Here is a 27,871-nt window from a genome sequence, read left to right as displayed (position 1 = left end):
GTAAGTGTCATAAAATTTTTTACATTGCATGGTTCTAACATGGTTTAAGCATTTTAAATCAACTTACACAATAATTCACAAGCATAAATTATTTTTTCAGAGGAGCACTGAGGGACACTAATACCAAAAACTTATATTTTCATTGTTCTTTTTAAAGTAATTTTTTGTCACCCTAGAAACTCTTTTAAGAAATGCCTATTGGGAGTTCCCATCATAGCTCAGTGGTAAGGAACCCGGCTAGTATCCATCAGGATTAAGGTTTGATCCCTGGCCTCGCTCAGTGGGTTAAAGATCCCACACTGCTGTGAGCTGTGGTGTAGGTCAGAGACATGGCTTGGCTCCCACAGTGTTGCAGTGGGTATGGTATAGTAGGCTGGCAGCTATAGCTCTGATTGGACCCCTAGCCTGGGACCTGCCCCATATGCCACAGGTACGGCCTAAAAAGAAAAAAAAAAGAAAGAAAGAAATGCCTATTCGATGCATTCATATTTTTCTTTCTTCACTGGTTTTCAGCTGTTACTCCTGACACTGCCTTATCTTTAGAAGGCAAAGGGCGCTTGGACTATCACATGAGTCAGAATGAGAAGCGGGAATATCTGCTGAGACAGAGCATACGAGGTTCCATGTTGGAGCCTTTTGGTGTGAACAGTCTGGAAGTAAAATTCAGGACAAGAAGCGAGAATGGCATTTTAATCCATATCCAAGAAAGCAGCAATTACACTACTGTGAAGGTAAGATAAAAGCTAATGGTGACTTCATTTGATTAGACCGCCTGCTGTGTCATGGTTTAAATCACTTCTCCCATAATTTCTGTCCTTCTCTTTACAACCCATTAGAGTTCCGACTAATGCTGGGCACTATTCCAATGTCATCTATCTTAACTATTCCTCAGGCATTGGCCAGAGTAACAAAGATCTGAATGGTTTGGTTTCTAAACACTTTTGTTTAGTGTGGAGACCACTGCTAGGTAGGCCAGCATAGAAAGGATTTGTTGCAATCTGTTCTGCCAGATTTAAAAAAAAAAATTATATTGTTTTTACTCTACTCATAAACAAAGTAAAACAATAAGATACCATGTCTTTGAAATGGATAAATATTTTTTTCCAACAAATATTCCAAACACTGATATGTATATATTAGTTGGCAAGACTATTATAAGAAAAAGAATTTGAAACTTTCTGAATTTATTCTGGAACATACATTCAATTCACCATGCATGTAAATCCTATGAAATTAAATATCTTTGGAAGTTATTTCATGTAAAATTTCAGCTAACTTCTCCAAATAATTTCTAAATAAATATTTTTGAAACATTATATTTCATGATTGATTTATCATTAAGCTTTTACACATTTTTTTTTCTCAGCTGTAAGTGAGATGTTAAACTGGCAAATGGTTTTATTACATATGCATTTCCTATCAGCGCTTAGCTTTCTTAATTTCTGAATTTATTATTCTGCTTTATTCTCCACAAGTAGGACATTGTCTCTCAACCCATCGGTGTTTTTAGGTTAGTTATATTGACTTCTTTTTATTAATATCATTTAGTTTATTATAATTCTGCTGAAATTTTTACATGAATTTTAGTAAATTCTTTTTTTTTTTGTCTTTTTGCCTTTTCTAGGGCCACTCCTGCGGCAGATGGAGGTTCCCAGGCTAGGAATCGAATCGGAGCTGTAGCCTCTGGCCTACGCCAGAGCCACAGCAACATAGGATCTGAGCTGTATCTGCAACCTACACCACAGTTCATGGCAACGCCGGATCCTTAACCCACTGAGCAACGCCAGGGATCAAACCCACAACCTCATGGTTCCCAGTCGGATTCGTTAACCACTGAGCCACGACTGGAATGCCCAAATTTTAGTAAATTCTTAAGAAAACAAATCCAGATTTCTTGAATTATTTTCACTTCTAAAATAAATGTTTTTAAAATTACAGAAAGCTTAGTTCATAAGGAAAAAAGCAATACACATAGAAAATTACTAGGTTTAATTCACATGTGATACTAAAAATAAAAACAGACATTCAGCTCTAAACTTCAGCCTCTTTAATCTCAAAATTTCTCTCCATCCAGGCCAACTCTGTAAGTGGCATGTACATACCTTTAAGTAATACAAAAAAATATATTTTTAAAATTCTCATAATTGCCCTGCTACAGCCATCCAGCTGGGAATGGTTTTACACCTCCATCCCCCCTCCCATATCTGTAATGCCCAGAAACATTTTTTATTGCCATGGTTTTGCAGGGGGCTCTACCAGTATCTTATGGGTGGAGGTCAAACCTGCTGCCACACATCCTCAGTGCACAACACAACACCTACAACAAAGAACCATCTAGTCTAAAATGTCAGTAATGCCAAGATTCAGCTCTGCCCTAATTTAGTTGGAGAATATCTTCAGGTTATAATTTTACCTCCATTATTGAAACAATTTAAAAGAGCAACTGCAAAACAGAGCACTTAAGTCACTGTATAATGTTATTTGGTGTCCATAATTTTCATTGCAAAATGTCTTGAAAGCAAAGTAACGAGATAAAGAAGTGGACCTACATAGTCTACAAGAAACATTTTTTATACACATCGAAAGGCTTTGACATTGAGGTCTGTGCATTATCTGTTAGGCTGCTTCCAAGTCCTCGTGCCATTTAAATGACATATGAAACGTTTCTGTATGTTATCTCTTTAAGCCAAGAGATACCAAAACAATGTGGTAGAAGAAATCAGAGACAGAATATTTTTCTTCCTCAAGGAAGAAGCTGAATGTCAGGATCCATTTTTGTCATCATAAAATCTTGCATTTCCAACCACACAAGCAGCATGCATCTTCTCCAGGTTTTGTTGCATTGGTAGCAGGCATTTAGAAAGAGATTTTTTTCCCCTGAAGGGAAAGTAAATGCTAATGAATAAGAACAATGACTAATGCAGACTACAATTCACATTTTGGGGGAATGAAAATTTTGAAAGGTAGTTTTGCAAAGATTAGGGGGTTTGGCTGGTAGAGTAAATAGGTTAAAGACAAAACCAATAATTCAGGAAAACTGAATAGACAGGAAGAGAGTGGCTGTTGGCAGTTACTTGGATGACAGGAATACGAACTGCTTATACAGACAAGGGAACTAGTTAGAATGGACTGTTACTTATCAATTACCTTATCACTGACCAAGGCCCCTGGTTTTAGTCTATCTTTTGGCTTAGTTTCTGACAGTTGCTTTCTCCCTTCTTTCTTTCCTTCCTTTTTTTTCCCATCTGAATTAATCTCTGTCTCTCTCTCTCTTCCTCTCTGTCTCTGTTTCTCCCTCTCTCTCTCTCTCTCTCTCTCACACACACACACACACACACACACACACACACACACACACACACGCACAGAGGCAGTGGGAAAATATTTTACGAAAATGAGAGAGTTGGATAATGGGATTCCATATGGTTAAAGGAGAGAGTGGTGTTAGGAGTGGATAGCAATACATGTGAAGAGAGGAGAATGTGTGGAATATAGATAGGGTCTCTTCAGATAAAAAAAGAAACTCAGGGGAGAAAATTTCAGAGAGAAAAGCAAAAGAAGAGCATTCTTATGTGCAACTGTTTTTACACTATATTTAAAGTGCTTCCCAAACCTCTCTTCTTTCATAGGACGTTGTCTATCTCCATACTTGGAAATATAAAAATGCCATGTGATGGACTTTATTTCTACTCCAAATCAATTCTGGTTTCAGTGTATAGTTTTGTTTGCTTATCTGTTTTTGTTTTGAAGGGATGCCAGGTATACGGTACAGAGTTGGGATGATTCCAAGCTCCAGAGTCAAACATAAATGAATGAGCAAATAAATCTATGAATAAATAAAACCAAGCAAAAACATGAGCATGAAGTTTTGTGGGGTTTTTTTTTTAATGCTTTTTAGGGCCAAACCAACAGCATATGGAGATTCCAAGGCTAGGGGTAAAATTGGAGCTACAGCTGCCAGCCTATACCACAACCACAGCAATGCAGGATCTGAGCTGCATCTGCAACCTACACCACAGCTCACAGCAATGCCAGATCCTTAACCCACTGATGGAGGCCAGGGATCAAACCTACAACCTCATGGTTCCTAGTAGGATTCGTTTCCACTGCGCTACAACGGGAACTTGAAGCATGATGTTTTGAAAGTTAGGATGGATGTTAAGAATTAGAGTATTACTGGGGAGAAGGAGACCATGAAGAATGTTGTCATGGAAACGTATATTCTTATCAATCCCACTCCGTAGTATGTTCCAAAGACCCATCAGAAATTGGTCAAATGAAAGAATGACATGGTTTGATCATTTAGGAGAGAAACATAGATCTTGGAGAAGATACTTCCCAAGGCTTCTTTCTAAAAAGGACTCTGGCTAAAACCAGAGGACTTACTGTTTTTACTGTGTTTCATGAGACTTTGCCCATTTGATGAAATGTTATTGTCATTTAACCATGATTTTTTTTTCTCCTGGGTTCAGTACTGGCATATATTTATATCTGGAGAAACTGCTTTAATAAAATATTACATTATGAAAAACGTATGTAAATGTGTTAGGCATATTTTCCACAAAGAAAAATGAACTCATTTTTAGTTCTACCAGATGTGTTTGTTGCATGTAGAAATAGCACTTGATCTGAGTGACAAAATAAACGAATCCATCCTTTCATTCCTGTCATTTGATACGCAGTGCTACTTTATCCCCGGCCGAGGCACTAGCTCTGTCTGGCAATAGTGATGGGATTATGTTCTTTTCATCCTGCCTTCTAAATTATTTCATTTTCTAAGTGTCTTTTAGAAAACTGGAAACTTGGTAGCTGGAAACTGGAGTAAGAGCATCTTGTTAACCAATGTTCTATTGGGCAAAGTAAAAGGAACCAAATATCCGTTAGATAAATTTCAAAAGACAGCCAAAGTAAAGACTTGCCCAGATACCTCATTATTAAGAACTCACCCTTTATTCATCATAGTTGTCATGTCAATAAATGATATAAATAATAAGCATGATTTTTTTTATAAAATTCCAGTGCGTAATCGATGACAAGTAAAACAATTTATTTGTCTTCACTTTTCCAACTCTACTTCATTTTTAGTTAAGCATTGATTTCTCTTTTTGGATATAGTTGTAATATTTTTGATAGTTATGGGCCATTTACTAAAATGACAAATTTTAACTTGCTATTGCCTTTAAAATGTCATCATAAAAAGATGTAATTCGCCTGTCTTAAAATGAGTATTCACCCTATTATCTCACTTGTGAAAAATAAATCTATACATCTTGAAAAATTATTTATAAACATAAGGATATCCTGAAAGCTACTGAACCTACTAAATGTGAAGGTATATGTTACTTGAAATTGTAAAGGCAATACAGGTAAATTTACCCTAATACTACCTGACTCCTCAATTATTCCCTCTCCTTTATATTGATCAATGTTTTAAAGTTTCATTTTACTTATTTTTTTTCAATCATATCATGGTTAAATTATACATTATTTTTAATATGTTTTACAGATTAAGAATGGCAAAGTGCATTTTACATCTGATGCAGGAATTGCTGGAAAAGTGGAGAGAAATATTCCTGAAGTCTATGTTGCCGATGGCCACTGGCACACTTTTCTAATTGGAAAAAATGGAACAGCCACAGTATTGTCCATTGACAGAATTTATAACAGAGATATCATCCACCCTACTCAGGATTTTGGTGGCCTTGATGTACTCACTATATCTCTTGGAGGAATTCCACCCAATCAAGCTCATCGAGATACTCAAACAGGTAAATGGCTTGTGTCAGGTAGAGGCACAAAAGAAAAGTAATTTTTTTTCCCTCTGAAAGTAGTTAGATAGCTGATAATATCTACTGTGAATATTCCAAGACTATCATAACTATCTTTAGAAAGTTGGTAATAAATCATCAGCCATGACTTTGTTTAGCCATTGTTCTACCAAGTTCATAATTTAGCTCATGGTATCTTGATCCTTTCCTTGTGCATCAGACATTTATTACATTCATTCATTTACTCATCCATTTGTTTAGTCACACAACACATATTTATAGCCCTGTATGTACTTGTCATGAGCTACAATAGTGGACTAAATAAATAGTCACTCTTTTATAGCATACATGGTCCTCTAAGGAAGACAAGCATCAAACAAATAATTGCACAAATAAATATATTATTTTAACCTATGATAGATGATGTGAGGAAGAACATAGAATTCTAAGAGACTGCAAAAGAAAGGAGGGAAACTTCTTGGAAATTAACGTTTGTTCTTACATCTGAACAGTGAAGAGGAGGATGGGACAGTATGAAAGATTAATTTATATTGATGGGAATTAAAAGGGGAAAGTAGATTAAATCAGAATTACCCAAAACACTGGGGGCTGATGTCACAGATAAAAGAAGAAGTTGGAGGATGAAAGGTTTCTAGACAGTGTGGCAATTTTGACCTCGATCTTTGAACAATGGGAAGTTACTTTAAAATTAATCACAGGAATATCAAAACTAGATATGCAGTGACATTAAAGCTCTCCCATATTACACCATGGGGAGTGCACTGGAGAAGGACCAGAGGAGATTTGCATAAATTACCTGGGCAGAGACTGCAGGGATGGATCTAGGCAAGGTATTATATGAACTTTGACTAGTTTGGTGGCAGAAGAGTTTAAAAGAAGTGGGTAGAGAAGAATATTTTAGGAAGGAAAATCAACCAGAGTATTGATGATTTTGATAAAATTCAGGGAGCTTTCTGACTTTCCAAATAGAAGAAGGGTCAAGCCATTAAGAGTTTGGTGCACCTTTGAGAAAGACCTTTGGGTAGATGGGCTAGAAAACAGGAGTAGACTTCAGATGAAAATGTATATTTAAGGGTTATCGGCTTCAAATGGGCCTAGATGTGATACCCAAACATGAGGCTGTAGAGTGAAAAGAAAGCCTAGAGCCTTACTTTGAGTAACTCCAGAAGTCAGTGGTTCTTTAGAGGAGATCGAGACTCAAAGGGGACTTGGTCAAAGAAAGAAAACCAGGAGAGTACAAACAAAAGCAGATGTCCCAGGAGCCCATGGAAAGAGTCTCAGGGATTGACATGACATTGGGGTAGAAAGCTGCATCAAATAAGAGGAACAGCGGAAAATACGTGGTTCAGTAATGGAGTCGCATAAAAGTTAATGCCTAGGTCATGATGAGTTCTTAGATATTTAGTTTGTTTTAGAATATGGGGGCTAATTCATTGGATGTTGTAAGAAACTAAATCAAAGTAAATCATGCTCTTTTCTTAGTCTCAAAATATATTCTTGAGCTCTGGGACTGAAGCATTAGCAATATTAGCCCACAAATATTAGTCTAACAAAGTCTTTGTCAACTTTTTTTCCCTCAGTCATCACCCTCTAAGGAACTTTGTTAGATCTTCTTTTCTAAGCCCTGCCATCGCCACTGCATAAAATGTTAATGCCACAAGTATATGCTCTACCTGCTCTTTGGAGGCCCATATACCATGGTAACAACTAAGATTTTTCTTTTGCTCAAGAACCTGTGTTCAACCCTCAGGAGCAATATCACCTCTCTTGACACCACATGATCTAACATTTGAAGCTAGTGGCCTATTTTGGTTCTTTGAAAGTTTTTCTAAAATAAATTTTGTTTTTATGTATTTCATTCTTGGTATATAGACTATAAAAAAGCCCTCAAATCAATAATTTAATAAATGAAAAGAGAGATAAAAAGAAAACCCAGCCCACTGGTGCCACTGGTAAATCTTCACAAAGAGCCAGATTCCAGCAAAATGTGCTCCACACTTTCGCTGTGGAAATCTTACCCATTCTTCTAACTGATATTGTGAGATGCAGAGATTTATTTATTGCCTTTGAACCAGATGATGACTTTGAGACTGGGGTTTCTAAACTCTCCTGATGTGATTGCAGAGCTTCTCTCAGGGCAGCATTTTAAGCCTTTGGTTTTCCCTGAAATGCCTTACCACCGCCTCTCGCCCCCTGCAGGGTTTGACGGCTGCATTGCTTCTATGCTCTACGGTGGACAAAGTCTTCCCTTCAGCGGGAAACACAGCTTGGCCTCCATTTCTAAGACGGATCCCTCGGTAAAGATCGGCTGTCGCGGCCCGAACATTTGTGCCAGCAACCCCTGCTGGGGCGATCTGCTGTGTCTCAACCAGTGGTACGCCTACAAGTGCGTCCCGCCCGGGGACTGCGCCTCTCACCCCTGCCAGAACGGCGGCAGCTGCGAGCCAGGCCTGCACTCCGGCTTCACCTGCAGCTGCCCGGAGTCACACACAGGGAGGACCTGCGAGACGGTGGTGGCCTGTCTCGGTGTCCTCTGTCCCCCGGGGAGGGTGTGCAAAGCTGGCAGTCCCGGAGAGCACATCTGCGTTCTGAGTCAGGGCCCCGAGGAGATCTCCCTGCCCCTGTGGGCTGTGCCTGCCATCGTGGGCAGCTGTGCCACTGTCCTGGCCCTCCTGGTCCTGAGCCTGATCCTGTGTAATCAGTGCCGGGGGAAGAAGGCCCAAAACCCCAAAGAAGAGAAGAAACCGAAGGAGAAGAAGAAAAAGGGAAGTGAAAATGTTGCGTTTGATGATCCTGACAACATCCCTCCCTACGGGGAGGACATGACCGTGAGGAAGCAGCCTGAAGGAAACCCGAAGCCAGATATCATCGAAAGGGAGAACCCCTACCTCATCTACGATGAGACTGATCTTCCTCACAACTCAGAAACCATCCCCAGCGCCCCTTTGGCTTCGCCGGAGCAGGAGATAGAGCACTACGACATCGACAATGCCAGCAGCATCGCGCCTTCGGACGCGGACATCATCCAGCACTACAAGCAGTTCCGCAGCCACACCCCGAAATTTTCCATCCAGAGGCACAGTCCCCTGGGCTTTGCAAGGCAGTCCCCCATGCCCCTGGGGGCCAGCAGTTTGACTTACCAGCCTTCCTACAGTCAAGGTTTGAGATCCAGCTCCCTAAGCCACTCGGCTTGCCCAACCCCCAACCCTCTGTCCAGGCACAGCCCCGCCCCTTTCTCCAAGTCCTCTACTTTCTACAGGAACAGCCCGGCCAGGGAATTGCATCTTCCCATGAGGGATGGAAATACTTTGGAAATGCACGGCGAGGCATGCCAACCTGGCATTTTCAACTATGCTACGAGGCTGGGAAGGAGAAGCAAGAGTCCTCAGGCCATGGCATCCCATGGTTCCAGACCTGGAAGTCGCCTGAAGCAGCCAATTGGGCAGATTCCCCTGGAATCTTCCCCTCCGGTAGGACTCTCAATTGAAGAGGTGGAGAGGCTAAACACCCCTCGCCCTAGAAACCCGAGTATCTGCAGTGCAGATCATGGGAGGTCTTCTTCAGAAGAGGACTGCAGAAGGCCGCTGTCCAGAACCAGGAACCCAGCGGATGGCATTCCGGCTCCAGAATCTTCTTCTGATAGTGACTCACACGAGTCTTTCACTTGCTCAGAAATGGAATATGACAGGGAAAAGCCAATGGTATACACTTCCAGGATGCCCAAATTATCTCAAGTCAATGAATCTGATGCAGATGATGAAGATAATTATGGAGCCAGACTGAAGCCTAGAAGATACCATGGCCGCAGGGCTGAGGGGGGACCTGTGGGCACACAGGCAGCAGCACCGGGGGCTGCTGACAACACACTGCCCTTGAAGCTTGGGCAGCAAGCAGGGAACTTCAACTGGGACAACCTTTTGAACTGGGGCCCTGGCTTTGGCCATTATGTAGATGTTTTTAAAGATTTGGCATCTCTCCCAGAAAAAGCAGCAGCAAATGAAGAAGGCAAAGGTGGGACAACTAAGCCAGCCCCCAAAGACGGGGAAGCAGAACAGTATGTGTGAACTTTATGTCCTGGCAGTATAAAAGTATAAAACCAAGGAACACTCAAACCATGGTAAGGTTGCCAATGAGGGTGGGTCACGTTTGCAAAACAGGCCAGTATGGACTGGTGTTAGAGGGAAACTTAAAAATAATAACCACAGTGCTGCTGAAACAGACTCAACATGACTCTAATTTAAATATGCTTGGTTGGATTTCTTTTCCTGCATGCTTCGTATTTTGCAACTAGTTATGTGGCATGCAGCATTTGGAAAGGTTTTTCTTATGTACCAGTGTTTGATTTGTGACTTTTAAAATTAATACCGTTGCCATTGCAAAAATGAACTTGTACTTTCACAGTGGGGTATGTGTATTGTTTCCATTGTATGATTATTATGTTTTGCATTGCAAGATCCTTGAGGTTTAACTCATCTTTGTAAAGTGTAGAAAGAGCCCTCCTATTCTTGAATGAATGACTAAGTATTAACACTTTTCAGAATCATAGATTCCATATTCGAGGTTGCTCAGAAACATTTGAATATGTTTTTCATGACAGTGGGTACTAAAATTAAGTCATTTTGTTCAGCACTTTAGAACTTTCTTACAAAGTTTTGTTACAAATTCCAAATCTTTTTTTGTAAACATCTATGGTCTTCTGACTTTGACCAGGCTTCCACAAGGAACAAAATGATCGCATGGTGTCCACAGAACACTGCCGCTCTCCTACTGTGGAATGATGTTCTAACCACTTCTCAGAGACACTTTTAAAAGTTATTTATTGAAAAATGTTCTATGCATCTAAAATTTTAAAGAATCAACCTAAAGAAAGCCTATGATTGGACTTAGTTTTCAACCATTTAACACTTACCCCAGGTACCCAGGTTTAATAATTTATAGAAAAAAGTCAAATGTCAACACTTCTTACTTTCTGTCATTTTGTAGATCCTTTTTTAATACTGTGTAAAAACTTTTTTTTTACACTTAAGCTGTGTTTTTGATACCAATATTTTCCTATGCTGAATAGTTTTCTTACTTTCAGGGAAAGTAAGAAAGTACCTTTTTTACATTTGTTACTTATGTAACATTCATATTTTTCACATTTTGATATTTGTAACATAATGTATGCTTTCTACTTTTAAATGCCAACAATAGAATTAAAATATTTATTTAAAATACTTTGCATTCATAGTGTAATATTAATTTTTCATTTTCCCAAACTCTTCCCATGCCTGATTGGGAATAGTCTCTACAGTAGCATATGGCAAGTTGGATAATAAAGGGGCAAACTCCTTTTCTTTTAAGAAACATGACTATGGATAATCGCCAGAACAGATATTTTAAGGACACTTTAGTGCATTCCTACCTGTCAGAGATCTTGGACTTCCCTAGAGCATAATGTCTAGACTAGGTTGGTCTTAGGGGACCAACTTTGTTATGAACCTGGTTTCAGCATTCTGGCAATAAATATCTGGAAGGTCCCAATAGAGTGTGTTCACTAAAGACCAGCTTTGGACTAGGCTTACAGTAATAGGAATGGCAATGAATTAAAGCTAATTATGGAAAAATGTCTGGGTCTCATTTTCTCCAAGGACCCAGCCCCAAATTTTCTAAATCCAGTGGTGAGTAGAAAGAATGACAGTGAAAGATTTGCTACACATACCTGTCTTTAATTTATTGATCACTCTGCTTCACACAGTATAAACAAATTTTATGTGCTATCTTAGCCAAGACAAATCCCTATTTTCATGTAGTCACCCAGGAGTGAAACAATTCAGGAGAAGATTCTGGTCTAGAACAAATCCATTGGTATATCAGTAGTTACTCCTGAAATAACAGGACTTCTACAAACACTCTCAGAACATTTTGTAAATACCTTCCCCCATCTAATATTTGCTAAGAATATTACCCTCTTCCACCAGCTGCACCATCCTGCATAGAGATTTTAAAAATACGCAAACATCTTTAGTACATGAAATATGGAAAAGATTTTAGTAAATAAAATATTTCATTTCATTTTTAATTGTTTTTGGCTGTGCCTAGTGCATGTGGAAGTTCCCAGGCCAGGGATCAAACCCAAGCCACAGCAGTGACAACCTTCGGCAGCAGTGCTAAATCCTTAACCACTATGCTCCCAGGGAATTCTTAAAATATTTTAATGAGAACAGATTGAGATATGTGAATAATTATTTTGATATTTAATAAGATTGAGATTATTATTTTTGCTTCAAAAAAGAAAATAAGATGTGGTTAAAATCTAAATTATAATATTCTTATAACATGGTTTAGTGACTGAGTGTAAGACCTTAATCTATTTTTTGTTTTTTTGTTTGTCTGTTACTAGCATGTTTTAGTATTTCCCTATGAATTTTAGTATTGTGAATGTATGCACCAAATTTGGGAACATGTTGATTGCTTTGCATAACTCAAAACAGAGTGCATTTTTTTTTTGAGAAACTATGAAGCATCTCAATGTCCTCAAGGATATAAACTCTATAATTGAGAACAGAGCTAAAAGTAAAATGATAAACATGATTATAAGCTAAGGGTTAAAGGGAAAGAATCTGATGCCAAGATTCAGTATTCTAGTTCTCTAAGAATTCTTTGTGAGATAAAGAATTACAATTCTCTAGATTAATCCATCCCAGTTTACCCATAAGGTAAGATTTGTATAGGAAAATTCCTAGTCTACGGTTCTTCTTTGAAAGCTTTCCCATTGAAGCAAGAGCAATATTAATATTTTTATAGCAAAATGAATCAGAAATGTGCACAATGAAATTTTCACTCAAAGTGGAGATTAATTCATACTGAAATATTGAAGCGACACAACATTGCTACAGTGGAATGGGGGTTGTGGAGACAAATTAATAAGATAACCACCCCCACTAATTAATTGTTAGTAGTGACTTGCAGTTTCATACATAAAATTATGACTTTAGAATTTTAATCCAGCCTCTGCACGGGTTTATTGGGTTGCCTGGAATACGGTCACTCTTCGGGGCTCTTCCTCATGTTTGTTGTGGGGAAAATATTACTCTCAGGTGCACACAGACAACACCTTCGTGGGCATGTTGTCAGGAGATGCAGAGTGTCATCACTCAGCCCCAAGATCTGTAGGCTTAGATCGGTGACATGGCACAGGACTCTAAGCACTCAGCTCTTGAGGAGCACACTGCTCTTGCTTTCAAAGCTATTTCCAAAATTTTCGAAGTTAGCTGATTTCATGGATCACTTGTTCAGATAAATTAAAATGATTTGAGGAAAATGGGGCATCAGAAGGGACCAGAGCACAACTTCTGACTCCCATGTTGCCATTAGCATGTTTATGCACACCAAGGCTGATGAGAATGATAACTGCTTTGAATTATTGAGAGCTATGTTCTTATAAATATTCTAGGTATGAGAAAAAAATAAATCACCATGTGACTTTATTACTTCCAGACATCCCATCCAAGAAATCACTATTTTCATGAAAATGCATTCATGAATTCAACACTGTGATAAAATTAATCCATAAAAGATGAAAAAATTATTTTTTAAATTGTGAATCAATAATTCAGCAATGTGCTTTTCTTTTCCCATTGTTTTATGTCACAGACTCAGTTTTCAAAGGACTAACATTCCAAGATGACTAAATTTATATTTCCTTAGAAAAAAATAAGCCCAGAAAGGAAATGTATTTTGGCATACATTTATTAGAGCTCTCAGTGTGAAATAAAATATTGAAATCTATGATTAATCTAGTATATATACCTTAAAGCTATTTGGAGTGAAATGTCACATCATTAGTAATTTATATGGTTACTACTACTGAGCCAGCCAGCAGTTTTAATAGTTTAGCAGTCCAGGATTTATAGGCCAGTATTATACATGAATTTAATATTTTCACTTATTGCTAATGAGGCAAAAGGTACCAGGTTCTAATAAATTTTGGTGCAGAAAATTGTGCATACAGATAAATAGCAGTGATTCAATACTAGCATAACCTATGCCTCTATGATAATCATTATAAACAAATACATTCTACACCAAAGACCATGTAGTACAGCATTCTCCCTGAAGAAAGAAATAAGTTGAGATATAAAAAAGTTCAGTGTTCTTTAGTGTTCTCTTATGGTGCAGTGAGTTAAGGAGCCATTGTGTCACTGCTGCAGCTCAAGTTGCTGCTGTGGCATGGGTTTGATCCCTGGCCCGGGAACTTCCACATGCCAAGGGCATGACCAAAAAAAGAAAGAAAAAAGTTCAGTGTGCTATGTACATTCATTTAATCACAATCATCATGAAGTGTCTTTACATGTTAGACATACTTCTAGATCATGGGATAAAATAGTAAAGAAAATAGACAAAGATCTTCCTCTATGGAACTTACATTTTAGTAGAGGAGACAGACAATCAATCAATCAATAGTAGATACAGTCATAATTATGTAATAGCTAGTGGAGACAAATGCCAGTAAGCCAACCACAGCAGAGGAAGGGCTAGATTTTGATTGGAAATGTGCATCTAACTTAGATAGGTGGGTCAGAGAGGACTTTTCTGGGGAGGGGACATTTGAGCAGAGCTCTGAATGAGGCAGGCAAGCAAGCCCTGGATACACGTGGATGATGTTGTTTCAGGCAGATATAGGGGCACGGGGAATCCCCAAGAAGAACATTCCATGTTAGAGGAATGGCCAGAGAGTCAGTGAGGCCAGATCATTGTCAACACATCAACAAAGAGCGCACCACAAAAACCTTAGGGTTGAAAGGATGTGAGGATAAAGAGTAAGAATAATTCAGAACAGGCCCAGAAAGAGAATCATTGTTGAAGCAAATCTTCATTTAAATATATTCTCTTGCAAAATAAATGCATCTCCAAATGCAAAACAAACCTTGAAAATGTGGATGTGCACTCACCCTGCATAGACATCTTAGATGCAGAAGACAGGAGGAGAGATATTTTGAATTCAGATGAATGTCTGTTCTAATGTTGATTAATTCATGCGATCTTCCATTACCAATCCGCACCTATAGGGATATTAATAGAAAACATGTTAAGATATATAACATTAAAGCAGTCTATTTCCTTCTGCTGAGGCAGGAATATACCTGAAGTATGTTGTATCTGCTGATTAGAAGGTTGCAGAAATTTTAATTTTAAAAACTGACTTCTGTTTTTACAATAGAAGTAGATCATTTGTAAGGAAAGTTTATCAAATGGAATGAGACAGATTTATATTGGTTGGAAAAAATGGCAAACAAGACATCTCTAAGATATGATGATAAATCTGAGCGTAAATTTAAAGCAACTAAAGCTTGTCCAAATATCTTATAATGAGTCTTTGTTTGTAATGTGTGCAGTTAACCTCCATCTTTCCATCATTAATAAATCTCTTTCAAAGTATATTAGAATTTTAATAAGCATCCAAGTTGAGTGTGGTGAACTAGGATTAAGAATATTAAGACATATTTTAGGCATTTACCAGGAAAACTCTTCAAAGTTTTTTTTTTCATGTACAGTATATACATGTTATATCCATAATTATATTAGAATTCACATAGGCTACTCTGACAAATGTTTAATTGACATCAAATAGGTAACCTACAAGGACTCTTTGTATTTTTTAAAGGAATGTGCTAAATGTATGGACAGACTCATAAATCTTCATTGGACATGTGATATATTCAAGGTAGGAATGCTGAAAACATTTGTAAGGGTATCTCTATATCTGAAGTATATGATTAAAATGAAAAAACCCACAGGATGTTTAAAAGCACACTGTATAAAGGCAGATAATTTCCAGGTGACCCATTTGGATTCTTCCAATTTTATTAGCTTATGAATCAATTTGCCAAAGTCCCCAATCAGTTTTCAAAGTACAAAGTGTAGTTATCATGGTATTTTGGCAGAAAGTTGGGATCTTAATCTGTGTACCATTCTAGCCCAAATAAAATAACCACCAATGTACAAAGTTCTTTGGCACTGTCAATAAGTTCCCTATTTCAAATTAAAACCATATTGTGTGTGGTACAAATGTTGATCAAAATAAGATTCTCTTTTGCCAGAGCAGCCTTCTCTCTTAAGTCATCCTTCTCTTACTCTATTTGCAGTCTTAAACCAGAATTTTGTGAAGAACAGTGTTATTCATACTTGACTTTGATGTCGAAAAGCAAGACATCTTGGGAACTATCTCTTTAGAAAGACAGTGTGATTCGGACAGTAAATACAGCATAACCTACTCCTAAATGTGTTAATTCTTTTATGGCCATGAGTCTGAAGAAAGAGAAACATATCGTGTACTATATCTGGGGTAATTTTCATCAGAAAGTCAGAAGATGAGATGGACTCTCTATGGGAACCAGATAAATTTGAGAAACAGCTTTGGATACATAGAAAATCAATAGAGGGCTGCCCTCTTTTGTTTTGGAAGAACTGTCGTCATGAAACTTGAGTTGATGCTCTCCCTATTTAACAGGAAAACCATTCATGTCTTTAACATATTTCTTCTAACTGATGCAAAAAGCTTATGATAGCACGTGCAGCACACATTGATATGTGGATCTGGAGAGTGAATCAAAACCAGAATTTTTTTTTCCTTTGTTTTATACATAGTACTTACAGAGTGGTGTTTCCTGAAAGAGGATGATTTGGTCTTTCAGTATCGTGAGAGAAAAAGTACACTTGCATCTGAAATTGTCTTAAGGTACGCTGCTTCATATCAAGAGGAGAATGAGTCCAAGAAATGTTCAAGAGATTTTTGAAGTGGCAAAGTCAATTATCTATACTTTATAGGCAGCTTCCTATCCAAATGAAAGCATAATTCCTGGCCACTCTGCATTTAACGGGCACTTCTAAATAGATATTTGTGGGATATCAAGTTAAAGGATAATATTCCCTATAAACAAGTCCATAAACGAGTCTTGGTTATGCATACATCTTAAAATTTGCCCAGCAGTGTGTGCCAAGTGCTGGGAAGAATGTGGTGAGTAAAAATGACTTTTGCCTTCAAGAGCCTTGTGATTTTGAGAAGACTCTTCCTTTCCCCAAATACTTTAAAATTTACATCACTCTGTTTTCAGAGAATTATTTCTATATTTCCAGAGAAATTTCTATGTGTCTCCCCATGCATTCTTTGGACAATTGATATAACCAATAACATAGTAAAGTTTGGTAACCTACTGCATTTTTTTTAAGTAACAAAATAATAGGTTTAGTGAGTTTTAAAAAACACAAGTTCTTAAACTAATGTTTTTTAGCAGTTCCTTCATTGTCTAATTATGTAAGACTTAGTTAAAACTCCTGGCATTGGAGAGGCTTTACCCTGAACTAACTATTATTGGCTTTATCCTATCCTTTATTACTTATTTTTAGGCAGGTTCATGTGGTTTCAGGATTATGCTTTTTCACAGAATTTGGTGTCCTCCATCCCCAACAAAAAGCATGTTATCCAGATTCATCATGTTTTTCTGAGTTTGTGGCAAATAGGGCTGAAGTATAATTTGGGTAAAATTACTGAATAAATTACCTCTGGCAAGTTGTCTAGCTATCTCAAAATTCCATTTGTCTTCCAGTTCCAGTGCTTTTAATTTTCCATTTTAACTTATCTGGGCCCCATTCAAATTGTTATAAGATCTATTTGTGGCTATATTCTGTAGAAAGGAAATATTCAAAGCTGTGAATAAAAAAAAAGAAAAACCAAATGATTCATTTTTTTTCTGACATTTTTGTTTTTCCAACTATATATTTTTCTAATTATTCTCATGAAACTGAATAAAATACTTCTGTGTGTCCTGGTTTTTCTGTATATTTCCTCTGGAGTATTCAATATAATTTCATTTTAAGACTTCCATGTAAGCAAATTATATGTCTTCTAAAAGGTACTGAATGAAGTAGTGGCAAAAATATTTTTATTGACTCAGTAACCATCATGAGAAAAGTGAAAAGCAGAATCCAATACTGTCAGAATATAAATGATATTATCATCATTAATGTCACAAAACAAACAGAATATATCTTTATATAATGAATTATTCCGTGAATGCATTTTAGGTAAAAACTCATGGCTGCATTTTTTATATTATTAATCAGAAATCTTAGTGTTACTTTATGATTCTAACAATCTTAGTTATATTTTGTTTAATAAGTACTAGTAAGGGTCAATAGCAAAATAAAATACTGTAACAGTGCATGAGTACTCTGTAAAAAAGACAACACACAGAATAATGAAGGGGGCCATGTGTGATGTAAAAAAAACATTTTGCCTATAATATCAAACACTGAAAAATTTTTGACATGTTTAAAATATTGGCTCTTGATAATGTGTTCTAGTAAAGATTTTAACTTTGGGGATAATTGAGAATTTTGGAATAATTTCAGAGGTAATTATTATTAATTTCTGATTGCATTAAGCTAACGTGACCTCTTTCATATTTCCTCTAATATTGAAACCGGTTTTAAAATATCAGCATATGGAAGAAATTAGTCAATAAAGGAAGTGAAAGACTACAGTAAATCTGACAGTTGAGATATAATATCTTATGACTTCACTCTTTGATACAGACACAGGTGCACACACACCTTAACAAAGCAAATGGTGACCTGGCCTTAAATCAAAGCTTCTTGAATGTTTTTGCCAATTTGATACTGTTGAGACTTCAGGATATATTCTGACCTTGTCAAAATAAGGATTTAAAGGGAATATTTGGAGAATTCCTGTTGTGGCTCAGTGGTAATGAACCTGACAGTATCCATGAGGAGGCGGGTTTGATCCCTGGCAACAAGTCATGAGTTAAGGATCTGGCATTGCTGTGGCTGTGGCATAGGCCAGTGGCTACAGCTCTGATTCGACCCCTAGCCTGGGAACTTCCATATGCTGCAGGTGTGACCCTAAAAATAAATAAATAGATAGATAGATAGATAGATAGATAGATAGATAGATAGATAGATAGAATGGATGTGAAGTTAATGTATTGAGTGTTCTCTTAATTCTAAAAGGTGTGATGTGATTAGTAAGTTACTAACAGGAGTGGTTAGGGAAGACCCCTGCAGAGAGACTACTGAAGCTAAGGTTTCAGAGTTCCCGTCGTGGCACAGTGGTTGAAAAATCTGAGTAGGAACCATGAGGTTGCGGGTTCAATTCCTGGCCTTGCTCAGTGGGTTAAGGATCCAGCGTTGCTGTGATTTGCGGTGTAGGTTGCAGATGCAGCTCGGATACCACGTTGCTGTGGGCTCTGGCATAGGGCTGTAGCTACAGCTCTGATTCAACCCCTAGCCTGGGAACCTCCATATGCCACGAGTGCAGCCCTAGAAAAAGACCAAAAAAAAAAAAAAAGAAGCAGCTAAGGTTTTTAATAGGCATTGGAGGGGAGGGTAAAGAGCTAGGATCAAGCATCACATGGAGGGAGGGGAATGAGCAAAGCCCTCAATGTGGGCTATAGTATCTGCAACGTCCTGAGGGAATGGCTCAAAGGGAGGAGTGGGGAGAAGCAGGCTTCAGATCACATAGGGTGATGCATTTGAATCTTATTCTAAACTTTCTTAAATGTTGTCAACAAAACAGCCCAGTTAATCTCAACTACATTTTTAGTTGCTCAAAGTAACATTTGTTTTAATCTTAGAAGCTATAAAAGATTTGGTAACAGAGACTTCTGGCATCAGGCTTACAAAAATTTCAAAAAGCAGGCAATTTACAAAGAGTTATTTATATCTTTTTTGAAGAATGTGCACTAAAAATGCTTATGAGTATCTTTCTTCCACACACTGAATTTTTACTGATCATTTCATTTGTGTAAGCTACAGCACTGTCAAATCATAGTCTAAATAAAGACTGACTGGATTTCTCTGGTGGTACAGTGGGTTAAAGATCTGGCATATCACTGCAGGGGCCCAGTGTCTGGTGTGGCTAGGGTTCAATCCCTGGCCCCTGGGGAACTTCTGCATGCCATGGGCTTGGCCAGGAAGGAAGGAAGGAAGGAAGGAAGGAAGGAAGGAAGAAAGGAAGGAAGAAAGGAAGGAAGGAAAGAAAGAAAGAAAGAAGGAAAGGAGGGAAGGAAGGGAGGAAGGAAAGAAAGAGAGAAAGAGAGAGAGGGAGGGAGGGAGGAAGAAAGAAAGAAAAGCAAAAGAAGGAAAGAAAGAAGGAAAGAAAGACTGATTATCCAGTTCTCGATTCCTATTACAAAATTTCTAAGATACGTAAAATTAAACTGTATCTGTAAATTATAGCTAATTTTTAATTTGCTTTTGGAATTTAGTTTTTTTACAATAGCTGAAATAAATCTCTTCTCAGTAATTACAATAGGTATACCAAGGTGACAGTTTAAAACTATCTAACGTTCTCACACAATTTACCTTAAGATGTTTCTTTGATGTGCACTGGTGAGCCCTTGCTCTTTAAGCCTGTCATATTACCGTCATTATCATCATCCTTTGTAACCCTGCATTTTGCATTCAGCATCAACCGGGATGCTTTGGTTTAAAGTGATGAACATGACTTCCTGCTTCAAATCAGGCCAACTTGTCAGCTCTTTTTATTTTTCTGAAGCCTATGGCTAAGTCAGTGTTTGATGCTTGTCCTCACCTCTGGCAGCCAACACATTTCATTTTATCTTATGACAGCTGTCCAGGCCTTGCTGTCATCCATCCTCTACACAATTTGAATGCAATGAAATCATGCCGTGGTAAACAAATTTCATTCTTTCTAGTTGTGCTATATTAAATCATCATGGACTACAAAAGAATCCCTTTTCCATTTTTATTTAAGATGCCAATGAATTTCCTTCCCTTGGAACCAGGGACCTATTAGAATCAGGGTAGGCTCTGTCTAAAAGTTTGGAGAATAACAATCTCTAGTCTATCAGTTTTTGTTTTGTACTTTATTTTTGTTTTGTTTTGCATTTACTGTATGTTGTCTTCTGCTGATCTTAATGGAGTATGTACGAATGGTCCAAAACTATGTCTCAGTCCTAGGATAACTCCATTTATTCTTAAGACTTACTTATGTAAAAAACGTAAAAAAAACCCAATAATTTTGGCAATAAGATTTTTTTTTGAAAGCAGAGATTATTCTTCTGAATTTTAGTTCTAAATACCAAGGATCAAAGATGGTAGGTGATTTCTAATCTACACAAGGTTGATAAGGGTAAGATCTAGAATTTAAACTGAGCTGGCACTAGATTTCAACGTTCATTCTTTCCCCATACTACCTAATACTTGTATATGTGTTTTCAGCTTTTGAAGAGTTTTTGAAAAGGTTATATAATTTGAACATGATATCACACCTGAGGGGTTGATCAGACAAAAACAATTATCATGGTTTACTGAGAGGAAAATATGGAATGTAAAAGACTTCCTCAAAGTCATAATAATTGACAAAGGTAATGCTTCTCTCTAAATAGAATTATTAGCTCAATTTGGAGTATTTTTTCCAGCATATTATGATAAAAGGTGGAAAAGGTGAAACACTAGCATGATATCTTTGACACAATATCTTCAACATGAAGCTGCAGTCATTTGAGAAACATTGAGCCAGAAACTGTCACGTTAAAAATAATGATTTGGGGATATGAATCTGGCAACAAGGAGTATTATTGGAAATTAGAATCAATATTATAGAATCTATTTAAAAGACATCAAAAAGCTAAAAATACAGAATAATATATAGAGAAGATCATCAGAAGATGCTAAGCACCTTATGCACATTATTCTATTTAATTTAAGTAATTAATTTTATTTAAGCCTCACAACTACCATACAAAGCAGTAATTTTATTCCCTGACTTACATGCAGAGAAACTGAGGGTTAGGATTTTGTTCAAAGTCAGATACTGATGAAGAGTAGAACTGGAATTTAAACCCAAGTATCTTTGAGTTCAAAGTCAACTTTACCACTAAGCATAGGAATAACTTTCAAGTTAGTCAAGGGTCTCTTCTGGTTGCTATGCCCTAACTTCTGCCTGCAGTTCTTAAAAAGATGAGTCTGCCCTGTTTTCCACAATAGGGCTTAAACATCTTAAACATAACTCCTGTTTTTCTTTTCTTAAGAGGCTGGTCCTGAACCAGTGTGCTTCTGCCATCACCGCCTATTTGCTATTTCTCTATGTGTAAAATGAAGGTGATAGTAATACCCACTCATAAGACGGTGTGAGATTAAAAAGATTAATTTATGTAAAGTGCTTAGAATCTGAAGTGCCCCACATATAATCAGAGTTGCATTAGCAATGAACAGGATGTACCTGATCATTTTTCTCCAAACTTTAAGATAGTACATACCATGAGCTTAATCCTGAAGTTGAAGTTTCTGTCTTCAGACTAGTAGAATCTGATCTAGCCTCTAGTCAAATGAGTAGAAAAGATACCAAAATAATCTTCTAATATTCCTGGTGTAGCAGCCTAGCTCTTTATTTCATAAAAGAGGCAAACAAATTTGAAATACCTTTCTGACATTATTATGAGCCTTCAAGGCAGTTCATATACAAGATTCTAAGTGGACAAGTTCAGGGGTTTTCATCTAGAATATGGCTGAGTGACTGTGAGATATAGCTAAGTCAGGACAGGTAGACCTGGTTTTATTGGGCTTTCTTTGTTGTACTTTGCAGATATTGTTGTTAACTGTTGATGTTTGTTTGTTTTGCAAATTGAGTGTGTCTGGAAACCCTAAGTCAAGCAAGTCTTATGGCACTATTTTCCAACATCATTTGCTCAATTCATGCCTCAGTGCTACATTTTGTTAATTCACACAATATTTCAAACTTTTTCAGTATTATTTTATTTGTTACGATGCTCTGTGATCATTGTTCTGCAATATTACTATTACAAAAAGATTGTGACTCACCAATGGCTCAGATAATGGTTAGCATTTTTTAACAATAAAGTATTTTAAAATTAAGGTACATGCAATGCTTTTTCAGACATAATGCTACTTCGCTCTTAGACCATAGTGTAAACATAATGTTCATATGCATTGGGAAACAAACAAATTCTGGTAACTCTCCTTATTGTTATATTTGCTTGGTTGCAGTGGTCTCCCATACTATCTCCAGTTATGCCTTGAGGTAGTGAGTTCGAATTTTCCAATATTTCTTGTCAAAAATCTATCCTTTTCAAAAAGCCATTGTGGATGCAATCCTTTACCTTCTAACTCTAAGGTTTCTCCTATACTGAGATGAGATGGTTTACCCTTGCAGTTTGCCACCAGAAAAGTGCCACTCCTAGCATAATGAAGGCAAGCAGTTCAGTTAACACAATGGTTTCTAGAGCAGTCAATTTAGTATCTTTCTCAAATACTAGAATTAAATATCATCACAAGGTCTCTGGGAGAATCACTGCTCTTGTGAAGAGGGACTGTGTGTATATAATCTCATTGATTTTTACTGTGAAATAATAGAATGCATTAAAAAGCTTCCAGTGAAATAAATCAGTTAAAAACAAATACTATATGATCTCACATATATGGAATCTAAAAAAAAAAAAAGAAGAACTGAACTCACAGAGACAAAGAAAGAACAGATGGGTATTTGCCAGAGAGGGAAATGAGTGAAGGTGGTCAAAAGGTAAAAACTTCCAGTTTTAAGATAAGTTTTGGGGATATAAGGTACAGCATGGTGACTATAGTTAACAATACTGAATTGCATATTTGAAAGTTTCTAAGAGAGTATGTCATGAAAGTTCTTATCTCAAGAAAATATGTGAGATGATAAAAAATATTAAGTTACTGTGATAATCATTTCACAATATATACATATATCAAATTATTTTTCTGTAAACCTTAAACCAAATGTTATATGTCAATTATATTTCAATACACCTGGCAAAATAATATAATGCCAAGGTAAAACAGACAAAAACCTACATGTAAATCTTCTCTGAAATATAAAGCCCCCAAAGGTTTATAGGCCCTTTCCTAGATAATAAAAAATTATCAAAGGATCAATTACTTATAAATGCACAAATGCTTCACCTTTTCCTTAAGATATTTTATATGGACACAGCCATCACTCAAAAATTTAGTTTTTAATTTCACCATTAAAATCTGAGAATTCTGATATTTTTTAAGTGCTGCTATAAGAATACTTTATAATTAAGGTAGTGGCGCTTTCAAGACAAAAAGTTTCACTGAAGTTATTTACAATAATTAGGTAAAATAACAATGCCTTAGAAAAGTTCATTTTAATTTTCCAAAATTATTTTCCTCTTACAACATTCCAGATTTTACAAATGAGTCCTAAAGAACATTTGTTCAGAAATGTGCTGAACAAAGAAAAGGAACATTTTCAGGCAAATCACAACAAAAGGAAAAATTAATAAGGATTAAACATTTTCATGCATTGATCAAAAGTGCATATTTTGATTTCGTTCTCACTTTAATAATGCTAAATTATAACATGAAGCCCAGCTTAATAACTACTCTTCAAAAGCCACATCCAGAATGACTGGAATTAAATACTGAATTAGCATTAGCTGACTGCTATTGTTTCTGAATTATTTTTTTTCTCTTTCTGTGACTTCTATGAATTACATTGTGTAATCTCCTGTTTCTCAAGGGACAAAGAGTATTACAGAGAAAATAATTGTAGCCTAGAATGAAACAAATAAACAAGCTTTATAATAGAGCACATTTATTTAGGGAACTTAATTGTTATAAAATCCTGAGTTTGCTTGTGGCCAATGTCTGCAAATTGAAAATGTCATTGAATGCTAATTTCTGTAGAAACTGGGGTTTCTAAATACAAAGCAGCACTTACCTTCTGTGGATTTTTAGAATGCTCTTAAAATGTACTGGAATTTTCATTTCTTTCTCCATTATTTGATTACCTGAGTACTCACTGTGTTCATTTATTTTGTTCTTATTTCTTCCTGAACATTGCTTAGTCAATTGATGCTTCACAATAATTACAACTACACTTGCAAAGCCCACCAGTGGGAAAGAAAGAGGGAAAACATTTGGTTCAGATGACATTTGAAATACAATAGATAAAATATTTTTTTAAAATGCCACAGCTTCATGTGCTGAAGCTTCTCTCCTGGGTATAGGTGACAGTATAAGGGGACTTGGAAGGATGAAGGACTGGAGAGGCACTCCACTGACACTGCCTATTAGATATTAGACCCTTTTGCACCCAACACAGCCACTTAGGAGTCAGGGCTGTGGAGCAAACCCTCAGCTTGATGTCTGGTGTCCTCTCACATCTTCCTTTAAAAAATTGCATTAGTACTCTATCAAGTTGCTCAAGTTTTCTGAAAGACAGTGTCTTTAACCCTCCCAATGACTGAGAGACTTAATTTAAGAAACTATGTGAAACACAAAAGTACACCATAAAGCAAAATACAGGTATGTTGAGAATTGCCTCACAGGTACCTTATTGTCAGAACTCCATTCTTACACGTGTGGATTCTTTCTTCCAAATTGTTTCTAAAGGCTAGAGAAATCATTTCTCAAGGGAAAAGGGAATTATTTAAAATGTCTAATTAGAATTGCTTCATAGTAATACATTACACTTTCCTATCTTGAATGGTTTGTGTATAAAGAACAGAATCTAATATAAAAATATGTATAATATAATTTTTACTGAATCCTGCATTTCATGACATAATATGTGGACCCTAAGTACAAGAGGGAGAAAATATTTTGAGGTAGAGTTATCATGTTTTTTTCCTTTCTGTTTTAACTAAAGAATATAGATGATTAGGGTATACTGTCCTGGGACAAGAAATAAAACAAGGGAAGATAGGATCTAAGATTTACTGGGGTATCAAAATAGCTTTGTTACTCATGATGTGATTAAAACAATGATAAGATGTTATGCTTCTTATGAGCTTAAAGACTCTTCTCCCAGGCATTGGAAGTGAGCTCCTGGGATCCTGTCTCTACAATAGCCAATTGCCAATCCCACTTCTCTGACTTGCTGCTAGTCTTGATTGCTTTGGGTGAAGAATTGATAGACTCTCTGGATGACTTCATAGTTGGAGGAATATCTTTCTGCTCTGACATTGCTTTGGTATTTAGTAAACTGTGATCTGTTCTTAAAATATTGCCAATGATTCTAAAGAAGCCCAGTGCTAGGATTAAAATATGGGTTTAATATAAATATTTTTTAATCACTATTTTTTTTTCCTGATGTATAGCATGGGGATCAAATTATTCTTACATGTATACATTTTTTGCCCCTACCCTTTGTTCTGTTGCAACATGAGTATCTAGACATAGTTCTCAATGCTACTCAGCAGGATCTCCTTGTAAATCTATTCTAAGTTGTATCTGATAACCCCAAGCTCCCGATCCCTCCCACTCCCTCCTTCTCCTGTCAGGCAGCCACAAGTCTCTTCTCCAAGTCCATGATTTTTTTTTTCCTGTGGAAATGTTCATTTGTGCTGTATATTAGATTCCAGTTATAAGTGATGTCATATGGTATTTGCCTTTGTCTTTCTGGCTCATTTCACTCAGTATGAGAGTCTCTAGTTCCATCCATGTTGCTGCAAATGGCATTATGTCATTCTTTTTTATGGCTGAGTAGTATTCCATTGTGTATATATACCACTTCTTCCGAATCCAATCATCTGTCGATGGACATTTGGGTTGTTTCCATGTCTTGGCTATTGTGAATAGTGCTGCAATGAACATGCGGGTGCATGTGTCTCTTTGAAGTAGAGTTTTGTCCGGATAGATGCCCAAGAGTGGGATTGTGGGGTCATATGGAAGTTCTATGTATAGATTTCTAAGGTATCTCCAAACTGTTCTCCATAGTGGCTGTACCAGTTTACATTCTCACCAACAGTGCAGGAGGGTTCCCTTTTGTCCACAGCCCCTCCAGCACTTGTTATTTGTGGATTTATTAATGATGGCCATTCTGACTGGTGTAGAGGTGATATCTCATGGTAGTTTTGATTTGCATTTCTCTTATAACCAGCGATGTGGAGCATTTTTTCATGTGTTTGTTGGCCATCTGTACACCTTCCTTGGAGAATAGTCTATTCAGGTCTTTTGCCCATTTTTTCATTGGTTGATTGGCTTTTTTGCTGCTGGGTTGTATAAGTTGCTTACATATTCTAGAGATTAAGCCCTTGTCGGTTGCATTGTTTGAAACTATTTTCTCCCACTCTGTAAGTTGTCTTTTTGTTTTCTTTTTGGTTTCCTTTGCTGTGCCAAAGCTTTTCAGTTTGATGAGGTCCCATGGGTTTATTTTTGCTCTAAATTCTATTGCTTTGGGAGACTGGCCTGAGAAAATATTCATGATGTTGATGTCAGACAGTGTTTTGCCTATGTTCTCTTCTAGGAGTTTGATGGTGTCCTGTCGTATATTTAAGTCTTTCAGCCATTTTGAGTTTATTTTTGTGCATGGTGTGAGGGTGTGTTCTAGTTTCATTGCTTTGCATGCAGCTGTCCAGGTTTCCCAGCAATGCTTGCTGAATAGACTTTCTTTTTCCCATTGTATGTTCTTGCCTCCCTTGTCAAAGATTAATGGACCATAGGTGTCAGGGCTTATTTCCGGATTCTCTATTCTGTTCCATTGGTCTGTCTGTCTCTTTTGATACCAGTACCACACTGTTTTGATGACTGTGGCTTTGTAGTATTTCTTGAAGTCTGGGAGAGTTATGCCTCCTGCTTGGTTTTTGTTTCTCAGGATTGCTTTGGCGATTCTGGGTCTTTTGTGGTTCCATATAAATGTTTGGATTGTTTGTTCTAGTTCTATGAAAAATGTCATGAGTAATTTGATAGGACTATTCATTATTTACAGTAACAGGAGAGCCATACTGCTGAGCCTATTTCTAAAACTTTTCACCCCACTGGTACATGACACATACATTTATTTATGTATTTATTCATGCTGTAGTCTATGTTACTGATTAAATTTCAGAATAGGAAGTGAACTGATTCTCATTACAATCTTTTGATATATACATGTAAATCTTTTATTCAAACTATAGACAGAATAGTCTAATAAAAATATCCACCCTTTCATGGAAGATTCTTGAGTAATAATATTAGGTTCTTCAATGTTTTAGCCAGTCTAGGAAAAATCTAAACATATAGCAGAACACTTTATAATTAGTTGCAATGTTTCTTCCTTTTTC

The 27,871-nt window shown here is 36.9% G+C and overlaps 1 protein-coding gene across 1 annotated transcript in view; it reads left to right on the top strand.

The window, feature by feature from the left end:
* Window positions 1-11,005, top strand: part of FAT4 (FAT atypical cadherin 4) — a 163,312-nt gene extending 152,307 nt beyond the window's left edge. Inside the window, exons 15-17 of the mRNA XM_047798626.1 lie at window positions 514-731; window positions 5,507-5,768; window positions 7,989-11,005. Of these exons, the coding sequence (XP_047654582.1) occupies window positions 514-731; window positions 5,507-5,768; window positions 7,989-9,853 (2,345 nt within the window). The 3' untranslated portion in view covers window positions 9,854-11,005. The remainder of the gene's footprint in view (window positions 1-513; window positions 732-5,506; window positions 5,769-7,988) is intronic.
* The last annotated feature ends 16,866 nt before the right edge of the window (window positions 11,006-27,871 follow it).

The sequence above is a fragment of the Phacochoerus africanus genome, chromosome 10, assembly GCF_016906955.1.
Source record: "Phacochoerus africanus isolate WHEZ1 chromosome 10, ROS_Pafr_v1, whole genome shotgun sequence".
Classification (NCBI taxonomy): Eukaryota; Metazoa; Chordata; class Mammalia; order Artiodactyla; family Suidae; genus Phacochoerus; species Phacochoerus africanus.
This window is presented reverse-complemented; position numbering and strand designations above follow the sequence as displayed.